An 18387-nucleotide genomic window follows, 5' to 3' on the forward strand; every position below is an offset into this window, starting at 1 on the left:
GGGAGAGAGAAGAGAGAGAGAGAGGAGTCAAGAAGGGAAGTGTGGGTATGGGAGGAAAGGACGGTATAGAGAACAGCCTTATCCGCCCAGCTCTGTCACATACATCAGGGACATGGACGTGGAGTGTGGCACAGAAATCACGAACACACGCTCTGGAAATGAGGAAAAGAGTGGCATGTCAGGATGTGATGGGGAAAGTAATGAGAAAATGTTTGGTGTGTGGATAATAGGATCATGCATGTGGTGTGGCAGGATGGGATGGGGAAAGTAATGAGAATGTGGATGAGTTTTGGTGTGGGTGTGACAACAAGGGGAGTGGATTGTGAAGTGGGTGAGTGGGTGAAGCCTGGTGCTCTGAGATGGTTTGGACATTAGAATATAGTGAGTGGGACCTGTAGTAGTAGTAGTGGTAGTAGTTGTAGTAGTAGTGATAGTAGTAGTAGTAGTAGTAGTAGAAGTAGTAGTAGTAATAGTAATAATAGTAGTAGTAGTAGTAGTAGTAGTAGTAGTAGTAGTAGTACCCTCCCTCGTCTTCACCACACCTGGCGGGATGGGTCCCAGGGCCCAATGCTTCTACGCACGCCTCGCGGAACTAATCTCAGAAAAGAAGCATCAACCAAGGAGCCACGTTGTCGCCTGGATGAGGTGTCGCCTCTCGTTCTCCCTGCTCAGGTCGGCCATCCTATGTCTCAGGGGCACCAGACACTCTGGCCCAAAAGCCACCAACATCTCCAATATGGACTATGAAGCCACAGTGGTGGAGAGTGACATTAGGGTGGGTCGGGAGTGAATTGAGTATGGAAGGAAAGGGGGATCTGAACGTAATAGATGATAGGTGATTTAGTACTAGGTAGTATTAGTGATATGGTTGGATGCCACAGTCATTAGCGAACAGAGTTGGGGCTAATGACCTCCAAGCTATGGAGCCCTCCATGATTATGTGTCGGGAAAATAAACATGGGTGGAGGTATCATTTATGTAGTAGAATTAAAAAAAAATAAAGTAGTAGTAGTAGTAGTAGAAGTAGCAGAAGTAGTAATAGATGTTATTGTTGTTGCTGAATATTACTGTTTTTACTACTACTACTACTACTACTACTACTACTACTACTACTACCACTACTACCACTGTTACTGCTGCTGCCGCTGTTACCAAACTCGCCACAACGTTTCAAACCCTGACATATGAACGCAGAATCGATGCAAACGAGAATTCCAAACGTTTTGCCTCAGAGAGAGAGAGAGAGAGAGAGAGAGAGAGAGAGAGAGAGAGAGAGAGAGAGAGAGAGAGAGAGAGAGAGAGAGAGAGAGAGAGAGAGAGAGAGAGAGAGAGAGAGAGAGAGAGAGAGAGAGAGAGAGAGAGAGAGAGAGAGAGAGAGAGAGAGTTAAATATCATTCTTCGTAAGCGGAAGTAATCTGTTCTGGTCTGTCTCATTTTATCTCTTTTTTTTCCCCTTTCTTCGTGAGTCCGTTGAAGAGTTTGTCGTCGCCGCGGAACACAAACCACGGCGAGGGTTGCAATAGTTAATGAGCTCAGGGGCGGCGGCGGCGGCGGCGGCGCGTGGGGGGGGGGCGGGGGGTTAGGAGTGAGGGGCAGTGAAGGGAGGTGAAAGGTGAGATAAAGAAGGAAAGGAAAGAGAAGGGAAGGATATATTAAGTAGGGAAGGCAAGGAAGAGGAAGGGAAGAGAAGGGAAGGGAATGCAGGGGAAATATAAAAGAGAAGGGAAAGGTAAAAAATGGAAAAGAAGGGAAGGGAAGGGAAGGGAAGGGAGTAGAAGGATAAGGTGAGGAAGGGAAGAAAAGTGAAGGAAAGAGAAGTGGAGGGAATGGAAGGCAAAGGAAGTATATAAGAGAAGGGAAGGGTAGAGAAGGGGAAAAAAAGGAAAGGATGGGAAGCGAAGGGATGGGAGTAAAAGGATAAGGTGAGTAAGGGAAGAGAAGTGAAGTGAAGGGAAGACAGAGGAAGTATAAGAGAGAAGGGAAGGGAAGGGAAGGGAAGAGTAAGGAAAGGAAAGGAAGGGAAGGGAAGAGTAAGGAAAGGAAAGGAAGGGAAGGGAAGAGTAAGGAAAGGGAAGGAAGGGAAGGGAAGAGAAGAGTAAGGAAAGGAAAGGAAGGGAAGGGAAGAGTAAGGAAAGGAAAGGAAGGGAAGGGAAGGGAAGAGTAAGGAAAGGAAAGGAAGGGAAGGGAAGGGAAGGGAAGGGAAGAGTAAGGAAAGGAAAGGAAGGGAAGGGTAGGGAAGATAGAGAGCATGTGGTGGGGAATAAACGGACTGGGGGGAGGGGGGAATGGGGGAAGGGGTTCTTTTACGCCCGGAGGCTGATTAAAAACAAAAAAAAACAAAAAATAAATAGAAAAAAACAAACAATGACCTTACCTGGAACACAATGCCACGAAAACCTAAAATGAATGTTGGCAGTTTGACGCTTTGAAAATAATGGTAAAAAAAAAAGGCACGGACGCTGAGGAGAATAAACCGATGTGTGAATTATCTTTTATGCCCGGAATCAAAGAGGAGGTGAGGAAGGGAAGAGAAGGGAAGGGAAGAGAAGGCAGAGGAAGTATGAAAGAGAAGGGAAGGGTAGGGAAGGGAAGAGTAAGGAAAGGAAAGGAAGTGAAGCGAAATGAAGGGAGTAGAAAGAGAAGGTGAGGAAGGAAAGAAAAGTGAAGGGAAGGGTAGGGAAGGGAAGAGTAAGAAGGATGAGGTGAAGGATGAGATAAAGAAACATGGAAACATGGAAATGCAGGCAACAGAAAGCCTATTGGCTCATTACGAGGTCGCCCGCTTGGGTGATTTAATCTGCTCGACCGCCACTTGGGGCTTGATGAGTAGATGAAAACACCTCAATATTGAGGAACAGATGAAAGCACCTCGTTATTCAGTTTACTCCCGACGCAGCGAAATAACGGTCGATTCTATATTTGAAGGAGTTGATGGTATTCACATTTACTACTTCTGAGGGAAGATTGTTCCAGTGGCGGATGACTCGGTTTGAAAAGAAACTCCTTCCAATGTCTGTGTTACATCGACTCGACCGAATGGGTAAACCGTTATTTCTAGTTCTTGAGTTGGTTTGCAGTTCAAAGAATTTGGAGTAATCGACGTTATTGAACTTTTTCAGATACTTAAAGACTTGAATCATATCCCCTCGTAGGCGTCTTTTCTCCAATGTAAAGAGATTGAGTCGCTTGAGTCGTTCCTCGTACGGTTGAGCCCTTAAGGTTGGAATCATCTTTGTGGCGCGTCGTTGAATCCTTTCCAGTAAAGCAATGTCCTTTCTGTAATTAGGAGACAAGAACTGTACTGCATACTCGAGGTGCGGTCTTATCATGGAATTATACAAGGATAGCATCACGTCTGGCGTTTTACACTCGAAGTTCCTCGCTGTGACCCCGAGCATAGTGTTGGCTTTGTTGTATGCTTTTTTACAGTGATTCGCGTGTTTCAGGTCACTGCTGATAGTGACTCCAAGATCCTTTTCCTCCTGCATCGCCTGCAGAGGTTTCCCATTCATGATGTATGTGTGGTTACTATTTTGGGACCCAATGTGCATGACTTTCCATTTGTCAACATTAAAAGACATTTGACATTTTTCCGACCATTCGATAATGTGATTGAGGCCTTTCTGAATTATTTCGTAGTCGGTCTTTGTGAGGGCCTTTCCACCCACCTTAGTGTCATCAGCAAATTTCGATACTGTGAATTTCAGTCCTGATTCTAGGTCATTGATATATATGATATAGAGGATGGGTCCCAGCACTGACCCTTGAGGCACTCCACTAGTGACTGGAAGCCAATCGGAAGGCTGTCCGTTGAGTAGTACTCGTTGTTTTCTGTCGAAAGGGAAGAGGAGGGAAAGATAAATTAAGGAAGGGAAGGCAATGAAGAGGAAGAATAAGATAGCAAAGATAAGGAAAGAGGAAGGGAAGAGAGGTGAAGGGAAGGGAATGAGGAAAAAAGAGTAGAAAAATATGGTACCTTTCCCTCCTTCAGAATGATTGATATATGAGAGGAATGAAAGACAGATACATATAAGGAAGGAAAGTAATGAAGGAATGAAGGAATGAGTGAGGGAATGAAAGACAAACAAATAAGGAAGGAAAGAATGAAGGAATGAAGGAGTAACCAAATGAAGGACAGACGCAAATAACGAAAGAAAGAAGTAAGGAATGCAAAAGCAACCGAATGAAAGACAGACACACATAACAAAGGAGAGAATGAAGGAATGAAGGAGTGACCGAATAGACGCAAGAAACAAAGGAACGTTGAGACATTCGTAAGCTGAAGTAATCTGTTCTGGTCTGTCTCTCATATTTGCTCTTTTATTCCACCTTTTTTAACAGCACAGGAGACAGCTCAAGGGCAGTAACACATAACAAACATCAACAGCAACAACAACAAAAGGCCGCTAGTCACCGCCCCAATAACAGCAAACAGCATAAGAGGCCAAAAGAGAGTCGTGAGTCCGTTGATACACTTAACAAAGATTAATATTGAAACAGGTGTATGATTTGTGCCGTCACTCAGGTAGCCAGCCAGTCAACAGGTGCGTCCCCGTAATTAGCAGGTGTGTGTACTGCACCTGCCGCGTCCAGCTGTTGGGTGACGGAGCTTTGAAAGGAACACTTCACGGGACGAACTTACGGGGGAGAATAATGAGGCCACTTTGTTAATGTGAAACTTGTCAAAGCGAGAAAATAGTAAAGGTAAAGTAGAGGAAGAAAAGTAGCGAGGGAAAAGACAGAAATAGGGAGGAAAAATAAAGAAGAGGAAGAGAGGGATAAATAGTTAGAGAAAGGGAGGAATGTTAAAAAAAGGAGAGAAAAGTGAAAGAAAAGGAAGAAAAAAAGAGGGTAGAGAAAGGAAAATATAGGATGTACAGAGGAAGAAAGAGAGAGAGATAAAAGTGGAGAAAAGGAGAGAAGAATTAAAAGAATGGAAGATTGGTAGAGAAAAGTAAAGAAAAAGAGAAAGAAAAACAGAAGAAAAATAGATAAAGGAAAATATAGGACAAAAGAGAGAAAGGAAGGTAAAGAAAGGTGGAGAAAGGGAGATAGAAGAGGAATAAGGCAGAGGAAAGAGAAACAATAAAGACGAAGAAAACTAGAAGAAAGGGAGAGGCATAGAATGGATAATAAAGAACAAAAAGAGGAAGAACGAAAGGAAGAAAGGAGGAGGAAAGGAGAGAAAATCGAAGAGGAGGAAGAAGGGTCGATGAAAAGGGGAAATACAAAAAAAAAGGAAACAATAAGAATAGGGGAGAAAAATTGGGAGGAAGAAGAGAGGGAAAAATGAAAAGCTCGAGAAAGGGAAAAAAAGTTAAAAGAGGTAGATAAGTAAAAGGAGAAGGGGAGAGATAATTAAAAGAGGAGGAAGATGGATGGAGAAAACGAAGGAAAGAGACAAAAGAGGAGTTAAGAGAAAATGAAGAGAGGAGAAAAAAGAAATTACGAAAGAAAATAAAAGAAAAAAATAATAAGGATTAGAAAGGAAAAGAGGAGAAAGAAGGATACAGGAAAAAAAGGGAAAGAGAGACAAATGAAAAATTAAGAAAAGAAGAACAGAGGAGAAAAGAAAAATACGAAAGAAAATTAAAGAAAAAAGAATAATAGGGGAAAGAAAGGAAAAAGGGGAAAAAAGGAAAAAAGACAAAAAAAGAGAAGTTAAGAAAAGAGGAACAAAGAAGAACAGGAAGACAGGAAAAAAAATAGAAGAAAAAAGTCAGGCACATCGATTTCTACCACCTTGAAAAAAAAAAAGTCAGGCACATCGATTTCTACCACTTTGAAAAAAAAGAAACCTAAAAAAAGTCAGGCACATCGATTTCTACCACCTTGAAAAAAAAAAAAAAGTCAGGCACATCGATTTCTACCACTTTGAAAAAAAAGAAACCTAAAAAAAGTCAGGCACATCGATTTCTACCACCTTGAAAAAAAAAAAAAGTCAGGCACATCGATTTCTACCACCTTGAAAAAAAAAGAAAACTAAAAAAAAGTCAGGCACATCGATTTCTACCACCTTGAAAAAAAAAGAAAACAAAAAAAAAGTCAGGCACATCGATTTCTACCTCCATGACAAAAAAAAAAAAAAAAAAATCCCTCAAACAACTAAACCGCTTCCAAACCCAAGCTGAAAATGATGATGTAAAAAAGGAGAAAAAGAGAGAAAGAGGAGCAGCTATATATGTCCGCCCACCCCCTCGTTCATTCTTTTTTCTCTCTCCCTCTTTCTTTCTTCTGTCCGGTCACTCATTTATTCATTCATACATTCTTTCGTTCTTTGTTTCTTTCCCCCATTCGCTTACTCATTCATTCCTTCATTCTCTTTTTAAGCGTTTATGTTCGTGTAGTAGTAGCAGTAGTAGAAGTAGTAGTAGTAGTAGTAGTAGTAGTAGTAGTAGTTGTGGTAGTAGTAGTATTAGCAGTAGTAGTAGTAGCAGTAGTAGTAGTAGTAGTAGTAGTAGTAGTAGTAGCAGTAGTAGTAGTAGTAGCAGTAGTAGTAGCAGTAGTAGTAGTAGTAGTAGTAGTAGTAGTAGTAGTAGTAGTAGTAGTAGTAGTAGTAGTAGTAGTATAGCAATTTGAATAGTAGTAGTAGTAGTAGTAGTAGTAATATAGCAATTTGAATAGTAGTAGTAGTAGTAGTAGTATATAGTAGTAGTAGTATATAGTAGTAGTAGTAGTAGTAGTAATAGAAGTAGCAATAGTAGTAGTAGTAGTAGTAGTAGTAGTAGTAGTAGTAGTAGTAGTAGCAGTAGTAGTATAAATAGTAGTGGTAGTGGTAGTAGGAATGGTAGTAGTAGTAGTAGTAGTAGTAGTAGTAGTAGTAGTAGTAGTAGTAGTAATGATAGTAGTATTAGTATTAGTATTAGTAGTAATAATGGTAGTAGGAATGGTATTAGTAGTAGTGGTAGTAATGGCAGTAGTAGTAGTAGTGGTAGTAATGGCAGTAGTAGTAGTAGTGGTAGTAATGGCAGTAGTAGTAGTAGTGGTAGTAATGGTAGTAGTAGTAGTAGTAAGAACATAAGAACATAAAAACGTAAGGAGTCTGCAAGAGGCCGGTTGGCCTATGCAAGGCAGCTCTTGTACACTCAACCCCACCTTACCTCACCATCCATGGCTTTATCTAACCTCTTCTTGAATGTATCTATGGTATTGGCACCCACAACATGGCTCCCAAGCCTGTTCCAATCGTCCACTACTCTGTTGGTAAACCAATTCTGTCTTTGTTGAATCTGAATTTGTCTAACTTAAAACCATTGCCACGCGTCCTACCTGGCTCTTTTACTATCAAAATCTTATTGACATCCCCTTTATTAAAGCCCTTCATTCATTTACAGACTTCGATCAAGTCTCCTCGCAACCTTCGCCTTTCTAGAGAATGTAGATTTAAATGCTTCAGCCTGTCTTCATAAGGCAAGTTTCTCACCCCCTGAATCATCTTTGTCATCCTCATCTGTACAGATTCTAACATCTTGATATCCATTCTATAGTAGGGGGACCCGAACTGAACTGCATAATCGAGATGAGGTCTAACTAGTGCTAAGTAAAGTTTGAGGATGACTTCAGTGCTCCTATTACTTACGCTCCTTGAGATGAAACCAAGTACTCTGTTGGCCCGATTTTTAGCCTGAATGCATTGAGTCCTAGGACGGAGGTCAGCGCTCACTAGGACTCCTAAGTCACTCTCACGCCCAGACCTGCTGAGAGGAGTGTCATTTAAAGAGTAATTGTATGAGGGGCTATTCCTACCTACACTCAAAATGCTACACTTTCCGACATTGAATTCCATCTGCCACTTCCCCGCCGAATCATAGTCTGTCAAGCTCATCCTGGAGAACGGTAGCGTCCCTGTCTGATTGGATTACTCTACCGATCTTGGTATCATCTGCGAACTTACTGACATCACTATTAATTCTTGTGTCCAAGTCATTGATGTAAATAATAAAAAGCAGAGGACCCAGCACCGACCTTTGAGGGACTCCACTCGTAACACTGCCCCATTCAGATTTTTTACCATTGATTTGCACTCTCTGGTTCCTACCACTAAGCCACGCCCTGATCCAGTTCAAAACTTTCCCATCTAAGCCGTGAGCCTGTAATTTTAGTAATAGCCGGTGATGATGGACTTTGTCGAACGCTTTACTAAAATCCAGATTTAATTTGTTATAGTTTTCACCTCGGTCAACCGCCTCGATTACTTTAGTGTAGAAGGACAACAGGTTAGTAAGGCAAGATCTACCCTTTGTGAACCCATGCAGCGAATCATGAATTAAATTATGCTTTACTAGATGATCCCGAATGCTCCGGGCTATAACTGACACCAACATCTTTCCTACAACTGATGTTAAGCAAATTGGGCGATAATTTGAGGTGGCTGACTTGTCTCCCTTTTTGAAAATCGGCGTCACATTAGCTACTTTCCATTGATTGGGCACATACCCAGAATTTACCGACATCTTAAAGATATCGGTAAGAGGGCCACTAAGGACCTCCTTGCACTCTTTCAGAACCCTTGGGAATACTTCGTCTGGGCCCGTCGATTTGTTTTTCTTCAACATACTAATCTCATCCTGGACTACTTGCCTAGTGCTGATCACATCCCTCAACTTGTCGTTCTCTTCGCCCTCATATACCTGAACTCTCTCCGGAATGGTTGTTAAATTTTCCTGCGTGAAAACTGAGAGGAAATAGTCATTCATCATTTGACGCATATCTTCTCCATTCTCAACGAGCTCACCCGTGTTTGTTTTCAACGGTTCAATTGTGTCCTTTGTTTTCGTTCTGTACAATTTGAAGAAGCCCTTGGGATCGCTCTTGACCTCTTTGGCTACTATAATCTCATAATTTCGTTTTGCTAGGCGGGTGTTCATCTTCACTGACCTGGCTAGCTCAACATACCTACCCCTGAGGTGGGTTTCTCCGTTCTTTATTTTCCTATAAATTCTTCTCTTCAAGCCAATCTCATGCTTGAGTCTGCGGGTCATCCATTTGGGGTCGTTATTTTCCTTCCTACGTGCTAGGTAAGGGATATACTGTCTCTGACCCTCTGCAATTACTCTAACTAAATAATTGTAGGTCATTTCTACATGGTTCCCCTGTCTTTCCGGTTCCAGCCTTGAGATCTGACCCTCATCCAGCCCTAAGGTTCTCCAGTCTACCTCCTCAAGGTGTCTTCTGAGCCCCTCATAATCAGCTCTTCTAAAGTCAGGCACCAACACAGGGTTGAGTTCATGGGTCACCGCCCAGTCTAATTTAAACCTAATTTCCCTGTGATCACTGCCACCTAATTCTCCCCAACATCTAGCTCGCTGATCATATTCTCGGTGTTAGTTAAGACCAAGTCTAGAATGTTGTTACCCCTGGTGGGCTCAATTACTCTCTGCTTCAGAAAATTATCTTGTACTACTTTCAGAAAATCCTCAAATTCTAGATCACCCACCACGCCTTCCCAGTCTATATTCCTATTGTTAAAATCCCCCATTATGCAGACATTTTTACCCCTGCTAGCCCTGCCTACCTCTTGGAGCAATATTTCAGTGTCCTGCCTGCTAAGATTGGGTGGCCTGTAAAGAACCCCTAGAATTAGTTTGTCTTTCCCTTTGTGGACGTCCACCCAAACTGATTCTGAATCGCCATTTATTTGAACAGAGTTGTTAGCGGAACATATAAGTGTGTCTTTAACATAACGTGCCCCCCCCCCCCTTCTTCCCTTTCTATCTTTGTGAAACATCTGATAACCATCTATTTCATACTCCGACATGAAGTTCTTGTTTGCAGTATCCACCCATGTTTTCGTGATAGCTATAATGTCGAATTTCTCGACACATGCTTTCCCCCTCAGTAGATCTATCTTGTTCCTGAGACTCCTACTCTTGGTGTAATAAGCCGCCAGCCCATCCTTTCTTATATCCTTTCGATCACTCCAGCGCCCCTTAGTCCCAGTCTGCGATGCATAGCCACTGATGACAGGCCCTCCCCCCTCGCCTACTAAAAAAAATGCTAAGGTGCTAGTGATCGCTCAAGTAGTAGTAGTAGTAGTAATACCAGTAGTAGTAGTAGTAGTAGTAGTAGTTGAAAGCGATGTGTCCATATTTTTCACACACACACACACACACACACACAACAAAAGTCGTCCGAGCAACATATTGGAACACACACACACACACACACACACACACACACACACACTGAAGGTTAAAACGGCGGTGTGTGTGTGTGTGTGTGTGTGTGTGTGTGTGTGTTCCAATATGTAGCTCTATACACTACTTTTGTTTGTTGATTGTTTTTTTAATGGAAATAAACGAAAAAAATAAGGACAATACATCACTTTCAACTACTACTGCTACTACTACTACTACTGCTGCTACTACTAACTACTACTACTACTACAACTACTACTACTACTACTTCTACTACTACGACTACTACTACAACTACGACTATTACTACTACTACTACTACTACGAGAGAGAGAGAGAGAGAGAGAGAGAGAGAGAGAGAGAGAGAGAGAGAGAGAGAGAGAGAGAGAGAGAGAGAAATCAGTCTATATCTCTCTCTTGAAGGACAATCGAAATGAAATTTCATTCAGAATGAAAAAATCCAGCACGTGATTACCGGAGCTTCGATCAGTATGGTGTGTGTATGTGTGTGTGTGTGGCAGGGGAGGGGGAAAAGAAAAAAGGGGATGAGAAGAGTGAGGGGTGTGAGGTGGAGGGGAAGGGGAAGGAGAGGTGGTGGGGGGGTGGAGGAGTGGCAGGGAGAGGGGGGAAAGGGAAAAGGGGATGAGAAGAGGGAGTGGTGTGAGGTGAAGGGGAGGGGTGTGAGTTTGGAGGGAAGGGGAGGGGGAGGGGGAGGGGGAAAAGGAAGATTATGATCGCGGGACAACTTGCCGGGACACATTACGGCAGCGAAGGCGGACACACGGACACAGCCGCAGGAAAGCCCGCTGGCTCACTGCGAGGCCGCCGCCCCGGTGCTTTGATCCTCCCGACGGTCCCTTCAGTGCCGGGGGAGCAGATCAAGGCACCTCGGTGAGTATGTTCAGTCCACTCCTGACGCAGCGAAGTAAAGGTCGAAGGGGTCGATGGGATTGTTAAAGCTGATGGTTTCCGCACTCACAACTTCTGCAGGAAGGTTGTTCCAATGACGGATGACTCCGTTTGAGAAGAAACTCCTGCCAATGTCTCTACTACATCGCCTCGCTTGAATAGGCAGACCGTTGTTCCTAGCTTTTATATTGGTTTATTGTTCAATGAATTTGAAGCGGTGGACCTTACTGAACTTCTTGAGGCACTTGAAGACCTGAATCAAACCTCGTAAGCGTCTCTTTTCCAGCATTAAGAGGTTGTTCCGCAAGTGAAGTCTTACCATTGAAAGATATAAAGTTAACATTGCTTCCGGCCTCTTACGCTGGAAGTTCCTCGCTATGAACCCAAGCATAGTGTTGGCTTTGTTATATGCTTCGTTACAGTGCTGTGTGTGTTTCAGGTCCCTGCTGATGGTGGCCTGCAGAGGCTTGCCGTGCTTTTTTTTTTTTTTTTTTTTTTTTACATCTTCGCCTGTGGCGCCGGTAGGCTTGTTTTTGGAGGGGCCTGATGGTATGGCCCAGCCCGTTGTGGCGCAGGAAAGTGTTTATTGTGGCGCAATCTTGCATTGGCTCATGCTGCCCTCCCGGAGCTCATCTTTAATCCTAGAATCTAGAGTCTGGGTTGATAGATGGTCTTCTGGACAGCATGTGGGTAGTTTTGTTATCTGACGGCGGCTGAAAATCCCAGCTTGGTGGCACCGGGCGGGGATCGAGCTCGCGTCGTCCTGAACGCGGCGCCGTCACGCTGTCGACTCAGCCACCGCCTCCCCTATTCCTAAAGTGCGGGAAGGGGAGGGGGAGAGGAGGGAAGGCAGTAGGAAGGGAGAGAGAGAGAGAGAGAGAGAGAGAGAGAGAGAGAGAGAGAGAGAGAGAGAGAGAGAGAGAGAGAGAGAGAGAGAGAGAGAGAGAGAGAGATGGATGGTGGAGTTGTTTCGAGGGGTGAGGGAAGGGGAGGAGGAGGGATGGAAGGGGTGATAAGCGGGGTTGGGGACTGGGCTTGGGGAGCGGGGAGGGGAAGGACGAGGGAGTGGAAAAAGGGGAGAAATTTAGTGGATGAGCTGTTGTGGAAAGGTGGAGGCGGTGGAGGAGTGGAAGGGGGAGGAGGAGGGGGAGGAAAATTACAAGGGAGGATAAATGCAGGTGGGGAGGGAAGGAGGAGGAAGGGGAAGTCAGGAGGAAGGAGAGAGGGAAGAAAGGAAGAAGGGGAAGACAGGTAGGAGGAGGAAGGGAAGAAAGGAAGGAAGGAAAAACAGGAATGAGGAGAAAGGGAGGTAAGGAGGAAAGGGAAGAAGAGAAGGGAAGGGGAGGAGGGGGAAAGGGGAGGAAGGGGAAGGAATAGAAAAGGAAAAAAAAGGAATGAAAAATTATGAAAGGAAAGGGTAGGGAAGGAAGAGAGGAAGGGAGAGGGAAGGGAAAGGAAGATAAAGGAGAGGAAAATAGGATGGAAAAGCGGGGGGAAGAAAACGGGTAGAAGGAGAAAAGAAAGAAGAAAATATAATTAAATGAAAGGGAAGGGAAGGGAAGGGAAGGGAAGGGAAGGGAAGGGAAGGGAAGGGCGTGGAAGATTAGACAGTGATGCAGGGTGAAGGGAACAGAGAGGAGAAACACAGAGGAAGGGAAGAGAAGGGAAAGGAAGGGTAAGAAACAGAAGGGAAGGCAGAGGGAGTATAAGAGATAAGGGAAGGGGAGAGAAGGGAAGAATAAGACAGGGAAGGGAAGGGAAGGAAGGGAAACGAAAGGGAGAGTAATACAGAGAAACGATGGGAAGAGGAAGGGAAATGAAGGGAAAAGAACAAAGAAAAATGTACAAAAGTGAAGGGAAAGGAAGGGAAGGGAAGGGCGTCACATGGTGGACAGTGATGCACGGTGAAGGGAAGGAAGGGAGGGGAGAGGCAAAATAAGATAGTGATGGGAAGGAAAGAGAAAATAAATTGAATGGAAAAGACTAAAGAAAAGTTTGAAAGGGAAGGGAAGGGATGGGAAGGGAAAGGAAAGGAAGGGTAAGAAAGGGAGGTAAAGGAAGGGAAAGGGAAAGGAAGTATAAGATAGAGACTTGAAGAGAAGGAAATGAAAGGAAGAGTAATGAAGGAAAGTGTGGGAAGGGAAGAGAAAGAAAGAGTAAAAAAGTTAAATAAACGGAGGGAAATAGAGAGAAATTATAAGTTGGAGAAGATAAGGGAAGAGAAGGAAAGGAAAGGGAAGAGTAATGATGGGAAGGGAAGGGATGGGAAGGGTAAAAAAATGAAGTAAAGGAAGAGAAAGGGAAAGGAAGTATGGGATAGAGAAGAGAAGGGAAGAGAAGGAAAGGAAAGGGAAGAGTAATGAAGGGAAGGGATGGGAAGGGATGGGCAGGAAAGGGAAAGGAAGTATAAGTTAGAGAAGAGAAGGGAATTGAAGGAAAGGAAAGGGAAGAGTAATGAAGGGAGGGAAACAGAAGAGAGGGGAAAAGTAAGAAAGAGAAGGAGAGGTAAGGGAAGGGAGAGGAAGGATAAGATAAAGAAAGAAGGGAAGGAGGAGAAGAGTCAGAAATGGAAGGGAAGTGAAGAAAGAGGATGGATAACATTGAGAAGAGAGTAGAAGAGGAAGGGAATGAAAGGGAAAGGAAAAGAAAAGGAGGGAAAGGAAAGGGAAGGAAAGAGATGAGCAATGAAGGGAAGGGAAGGGCAGGACGTTGCGTGGTGGACAGTGATGTAGGGTGAAGGGAAGTGAAGGGAGGAGCAAGCCATTACCCGCTGCCCACGCCCCTTTCCCACGGAGAGGAGGAAGGGAAAAGAGGAAGAATGATGGGAAGGACGCCACTATCGGCTGGAAGGAGAAAAACAGAAAAGAAAAGAAAGTAGAAAGTAAGGAGAAACAAGGAAAAACGGAACGAAGTAGAAGGAAGAAAAAATAGATGTGAAATAGAAGAAAATAGAAAGAAGAAAAAGGAAGAAACGAGTAATGAATAACAATGAAAAAGAGGAAACATAAAGACAGAAAAAATTAATATATATATATATATATATATATATATATATATATATATATATATATATATATATATATATATATATATATACACACACACACACACACACACACACACACACACACACACACACACACACACACACACACACACATTTTCTCCCATTTTTTCTTCTTTCATGTTCTATACATCTCCTATCTTCTATACTTCATCATCTAAACGTCAACACCTTGATTAATAAATTTTTTGTCCATCCCTACTTTCCTTACCTTCCCTTACCTTCATTACTACCCCACTACACATACCACCACCTACACCCCTCTCCCCCCTTTACCCAACTCCCAACACCCCTTTCGCTTACCCATGACCACCACCACCACCACCTCCCCTTCCTTTCCACCTCCCCTACTATCCCAACTACTATTCCTTCTCTCCTTTCTTCCTTCCTCCCTCCCCCAACCACACACACACACACACACACACACACACACACACACACACACACATCGTTCCGGTAGCTCAAATGGTTAGAGCACCGCGATGTAAGGCTGCTTGGCCAAACAGGCAGCGGTTCGAGCCCCGCTCAGGCCGGATTCTTTCCGTTGACTAGGAGTGGTTACTGTCCCCCCTTGAGCAAAGGGGATGGGGTGTGTAGTGTGTGAGGTCCTGGCAGTACCCAAAGATCGACAATAAGAAGCACTTGGTCATGTCGGGGGAATACCAGCTGGCGAAAGCGAGTCCAACTCGTGATCAGGCCGTGGTGAATTACACACACACACACACACACACACACACACACACACACACACACCGTCTTGTTCCCGAGGTTCGTGACGAGGCACCTCAGCGTCGCCGTCCCGCCCAACAGCGCCGTCACGTTCCCGGAGGCACGGGTGTCGAACGATGGCGGCTCGGGCGGGGCAGCTGGCGGAGGGACGGCGTGTGTTCCTCCTGATGGCGGGGCTGGCGGGGATCGGAGCTCAGGGGGCGGGGGCTGAGGGGCTGGCCATGACCCCGCCTGGACGCCCGCCGGGAAACCTGAGGGAGAGGGTGAAGGGGGGTGTTAGCCATCGGGGGGCGGGGAGTTCATATGGAAGAGAGGAACAGGAAGAGGAGGAGGAGGAGGAAGAGGAGAAGACATGTTAAAAAGGAGAAAGCTGTGATGAAAATATAAAGAATGCGGGATTGTAGAGAGGATGTGAAGAAGGAAGCGTATGGAGGATGGGGAAGGATAGTACAAATAAATGAAGGAAGGAAAATACTGTCGCGATGGAAGAGAGAAGGAACAAAGAAAAGAAGCAAGTTACGCAAGGAAAAAGAAAGAGGAAGAGGAGGAGGAAGAAGAGAAGAAAAAAAAGTGCGACGAAGACAAAGGAACTAAGGAAAAAAAAGCGAAAAGTAAAATTGTGAAGCAAGAATAATGAAAAAAAAAAAAAATAAGACATGGGATAGAATATAATACAACACGGAGCGGGAGGAGGAGGAGGAGGAGGAGGAGGAGGAGGAGAAGGAGAAGGAGGAGAAGGAGGAGGAGGAGGAGGAGGACTAGGAGAAGGAGGAGGAGGAAGAGGAGGAGAAACATGGAAACATGGAAATGCAGGCAACAGAAAGCCTATTGGCTCATTACGAGGTCGCCCGCTTGGGTGATTTAATCTGCTCGACCGCCACTTGGGGCTTGGTGAGCAGATGAAAGCACCTCGATATTGAGGAGCAGATGGAAGCCCCTCGTTATTCAGTTTACTCCTGACGCAGCGAAATGACGGTCGATTCTATATTTGAAGGAGTTGATGGTATTCGCATTTACTACTTCTGAGGGAAGATTGTTCCAGTTGCGGATGACTCGGTTTGAAAAGAAACTCCTTCCAATGTCTGTGTTACATCGACTCGACTGAATGGGTAAACCGTTATTTCTAGTTCTTGAGTTGGTTTGCAGTTCAAAGAATTTGGAGTAATCGACGTTATTGAACTTTTTTAGATACTTGAAGACTTGAATCATATCCCCTCGTAGGCGTCTTTTCTCCAATGTAAAGAGATTGAGTCGCTTGAGTCGTTCCTCGTACGGTTGAGCCCTGAAGGTTGGAATCATCTTTGTGGCGCGTCGTTGAATCCTTTCCAGTAAAGCAATGTCCTTTCTGTAATTGGGAGACCACAACTGCACTGCATACTGAGGTGCGGTCTTACCATGGAATTATACAAGGATAGCATCACGTCTGGTGTTTTACACTGAAGTTCCTCGCTATGAACCTGAGCATTATGTTGGCCTTTGTTGTATGCTTTTTTACAGTGATTCGCGTGTTTCAGGTCACTGCTGATAGTGACTCCAAGATCCTTTTCCTCCTGCATCGCTTGCAGAGGTCTCCCATTCATGATGTATGTGGTTACTATTTTGGGACCCAATGTGCATGACTTTGCATTTGTCAACATTAAAAGACATTTGCCATTTTTCCGACCATTCGATAATTGTGATTGAGGTCTTTCTGAATGATTTCGCAGTCGGTCTTTGTGAGGGCATCTCCACCCACCTTGGTGTCCTCTGCAAATTTCGATATTGTGATTTCAGAACTGATTCTAGGTCATTGTTATATATGATAAAGTGGATGGGTCCCAGCTCTGACACTTGAGGCTCTCCACTAGTGACTTTTAGCCAATCGGAAGGCTGTCCGTTGAGTAGTACTCGTTGTTTTTCGTCGGTGAGCCAATCTCTTATCCACGCGATCAGATTGGCCTGATGCCCGCCGAGTGCAGTTTCTTAAGGAGTCGCTCGTGCGGTACCTTGTCGAAGGTTTTCTGAAAGTCCAGGTATATAACATCACTGGGGATGGGCATCCCAGTTCTATATATACCTTGGAAGAAGTCTAATAAATTCGTTAGGCAGGAGCGCTTGTTTCTGAAGCCATGCTGGGTGTCGGAGATTATATTATTGTTTTCTAGAAACTTAACAAGTTTATCTCTAACAATCTTTTCGAGTATTTTTCCTGCCACTGATGTCAAACTTATGGGCCTGTAGTTTAATGCAACGCTTTTGTCTCCTTTTTTGAAAATCGGAGGAGGAGGAGGAGGAGGAGGAGGAGGAGGAAGAAATAGAAGGCAAAGATAATGAAGAAGCACAATAAAGAAAATAAAGAAGAAATAGACGAAGATGAAAATGATGATGATGGAGATGATGGAAAGACGTTGATGATGAAAAGGATAAGGAAGAAAAAGAAAAAAGATGAAGAAAACGAAAAAGAAAGAGGAAGAAAAAGAGAAGGTGGAGGAGGAGGAGGAGGAGGAGGAAGAGGAGGAGGAGAAGGAGGAGGAGGAAGAAAATGAAAATGAAGATGATAATGAAGAAGAAGAAAAAAAAAGAAGAAAAGGTAAAAATGGAGAAGAAAAAAGGAGTAAAAAAGGAGAGAGAAAAAAGAAGATGAAGAGGAGGAGACCTGTGAAGAGGAGAAAGTTCTGATAAAAGTATAGAGAAAATGGAAAGAAAAAGAGAAAAACTTGGAAGAGAAGGAAAAGAAAAAGTGGGGCGTGTTAGGAGGAGAAAATGTTGAAAAGAAATAAAAGGAGAGGAAGAAAAGTTACCATAGCGTGTGAAACTTTCCTTGCACACTCGTTCAGGAGGAGGAGGAGGAAAAAATGAGAATAGTGAAGTAAAGATTGTGACTGATGGAAGTAAAACAAAAATTTAAACGGGAAGAAAATAATGAAGGAGGAGGAACACAAAGCAACACAAAGGAAGAGCAAACAACAGCAGACCTGATGGTCCTTACGAGGCTGTTTGTAACAAGCTACACTAACTATCTGATCAAAGGTGGAAGATGGAGGACAGGACAAGCGAAGGCTCCTCCCAACCTCCCCATCCCTCCAGCCAAAGCTGGCGGGAAAGGAAAAAGAACCATGCAGCATGGAAAAACTGCATGGAAATTATGTAGGAAAAAGGAAAGAACTACCATTACTGCTACCAATAACAGGGCGATAAAAAACGGACAAGGACACCAGCATTCGAAAGAACTTATCGTTATTACGACAATAACAATGGGCACGGTCCAGCTAACTAGGACCCTGGAACTTCAGCCATTGTCTCATAAAGAGATCCTCTGCAGTCCAATCCACCACTGCTGCTGCCCAGAGGTTTCACCGTGACCCTGACACGGAGACTGATCAGGTATTACACCTTGTCCAAGGGTGACCTCAGACTATTCAAGTTCCCAGAGGTGGCACTTCACCCGCATACCGAGGAGGAGGAGGAGGAGGAGGAGGAGGAGGAAGAAATAGAAGGCAAAGATAATGAAGAAGCACAATAAAGAAAATAAAGAAGAAATAGACGAAGATGAAAATGATGATGATGAGG

At 44.1% G+C, this 18387-nt stretch overlaps 1 protein-coding gene across 2 annotated transcripts in view; it reads right to left on the minus strand.

The window, feature by feature from the left end:
- Nucleotides 1-18387, minus strand: part of LOC127000636 (uncharacterized) — an 81528-nt gene that overhangs the window by 20177 nt on the left and 42964 nt on the right. For both annotated transcript variants that reach the window (XM_050864575.1, XM_050864576.1), the window contains exon 4: nucleotides 14863-15089. In XM_050864575.1, the coding sequence (XP_050720532.1) occupies nucleotides 14863-15089 (227 nt within the window). The remainder of the gene's footprint in view (nucleotides 1-14862; nucleotides 15090-18387) is intronic.

The sequence above is a fragment of the Eriocheir sinensis genome, chromosome 19 (genome assembly GCF_024679095.1).
Source record: "Eriocheir sinensis breed Jianghai 21 chromosome 19, ASM2467909v1, whole genome shotgun sequence".
NCBI classification, from domain to species: Eukaryota; Metazoa; Arthropoda; class Malacostraca; order Decapoda; family Varunidae; genus Eriocheir; species Eriocheir sinensis.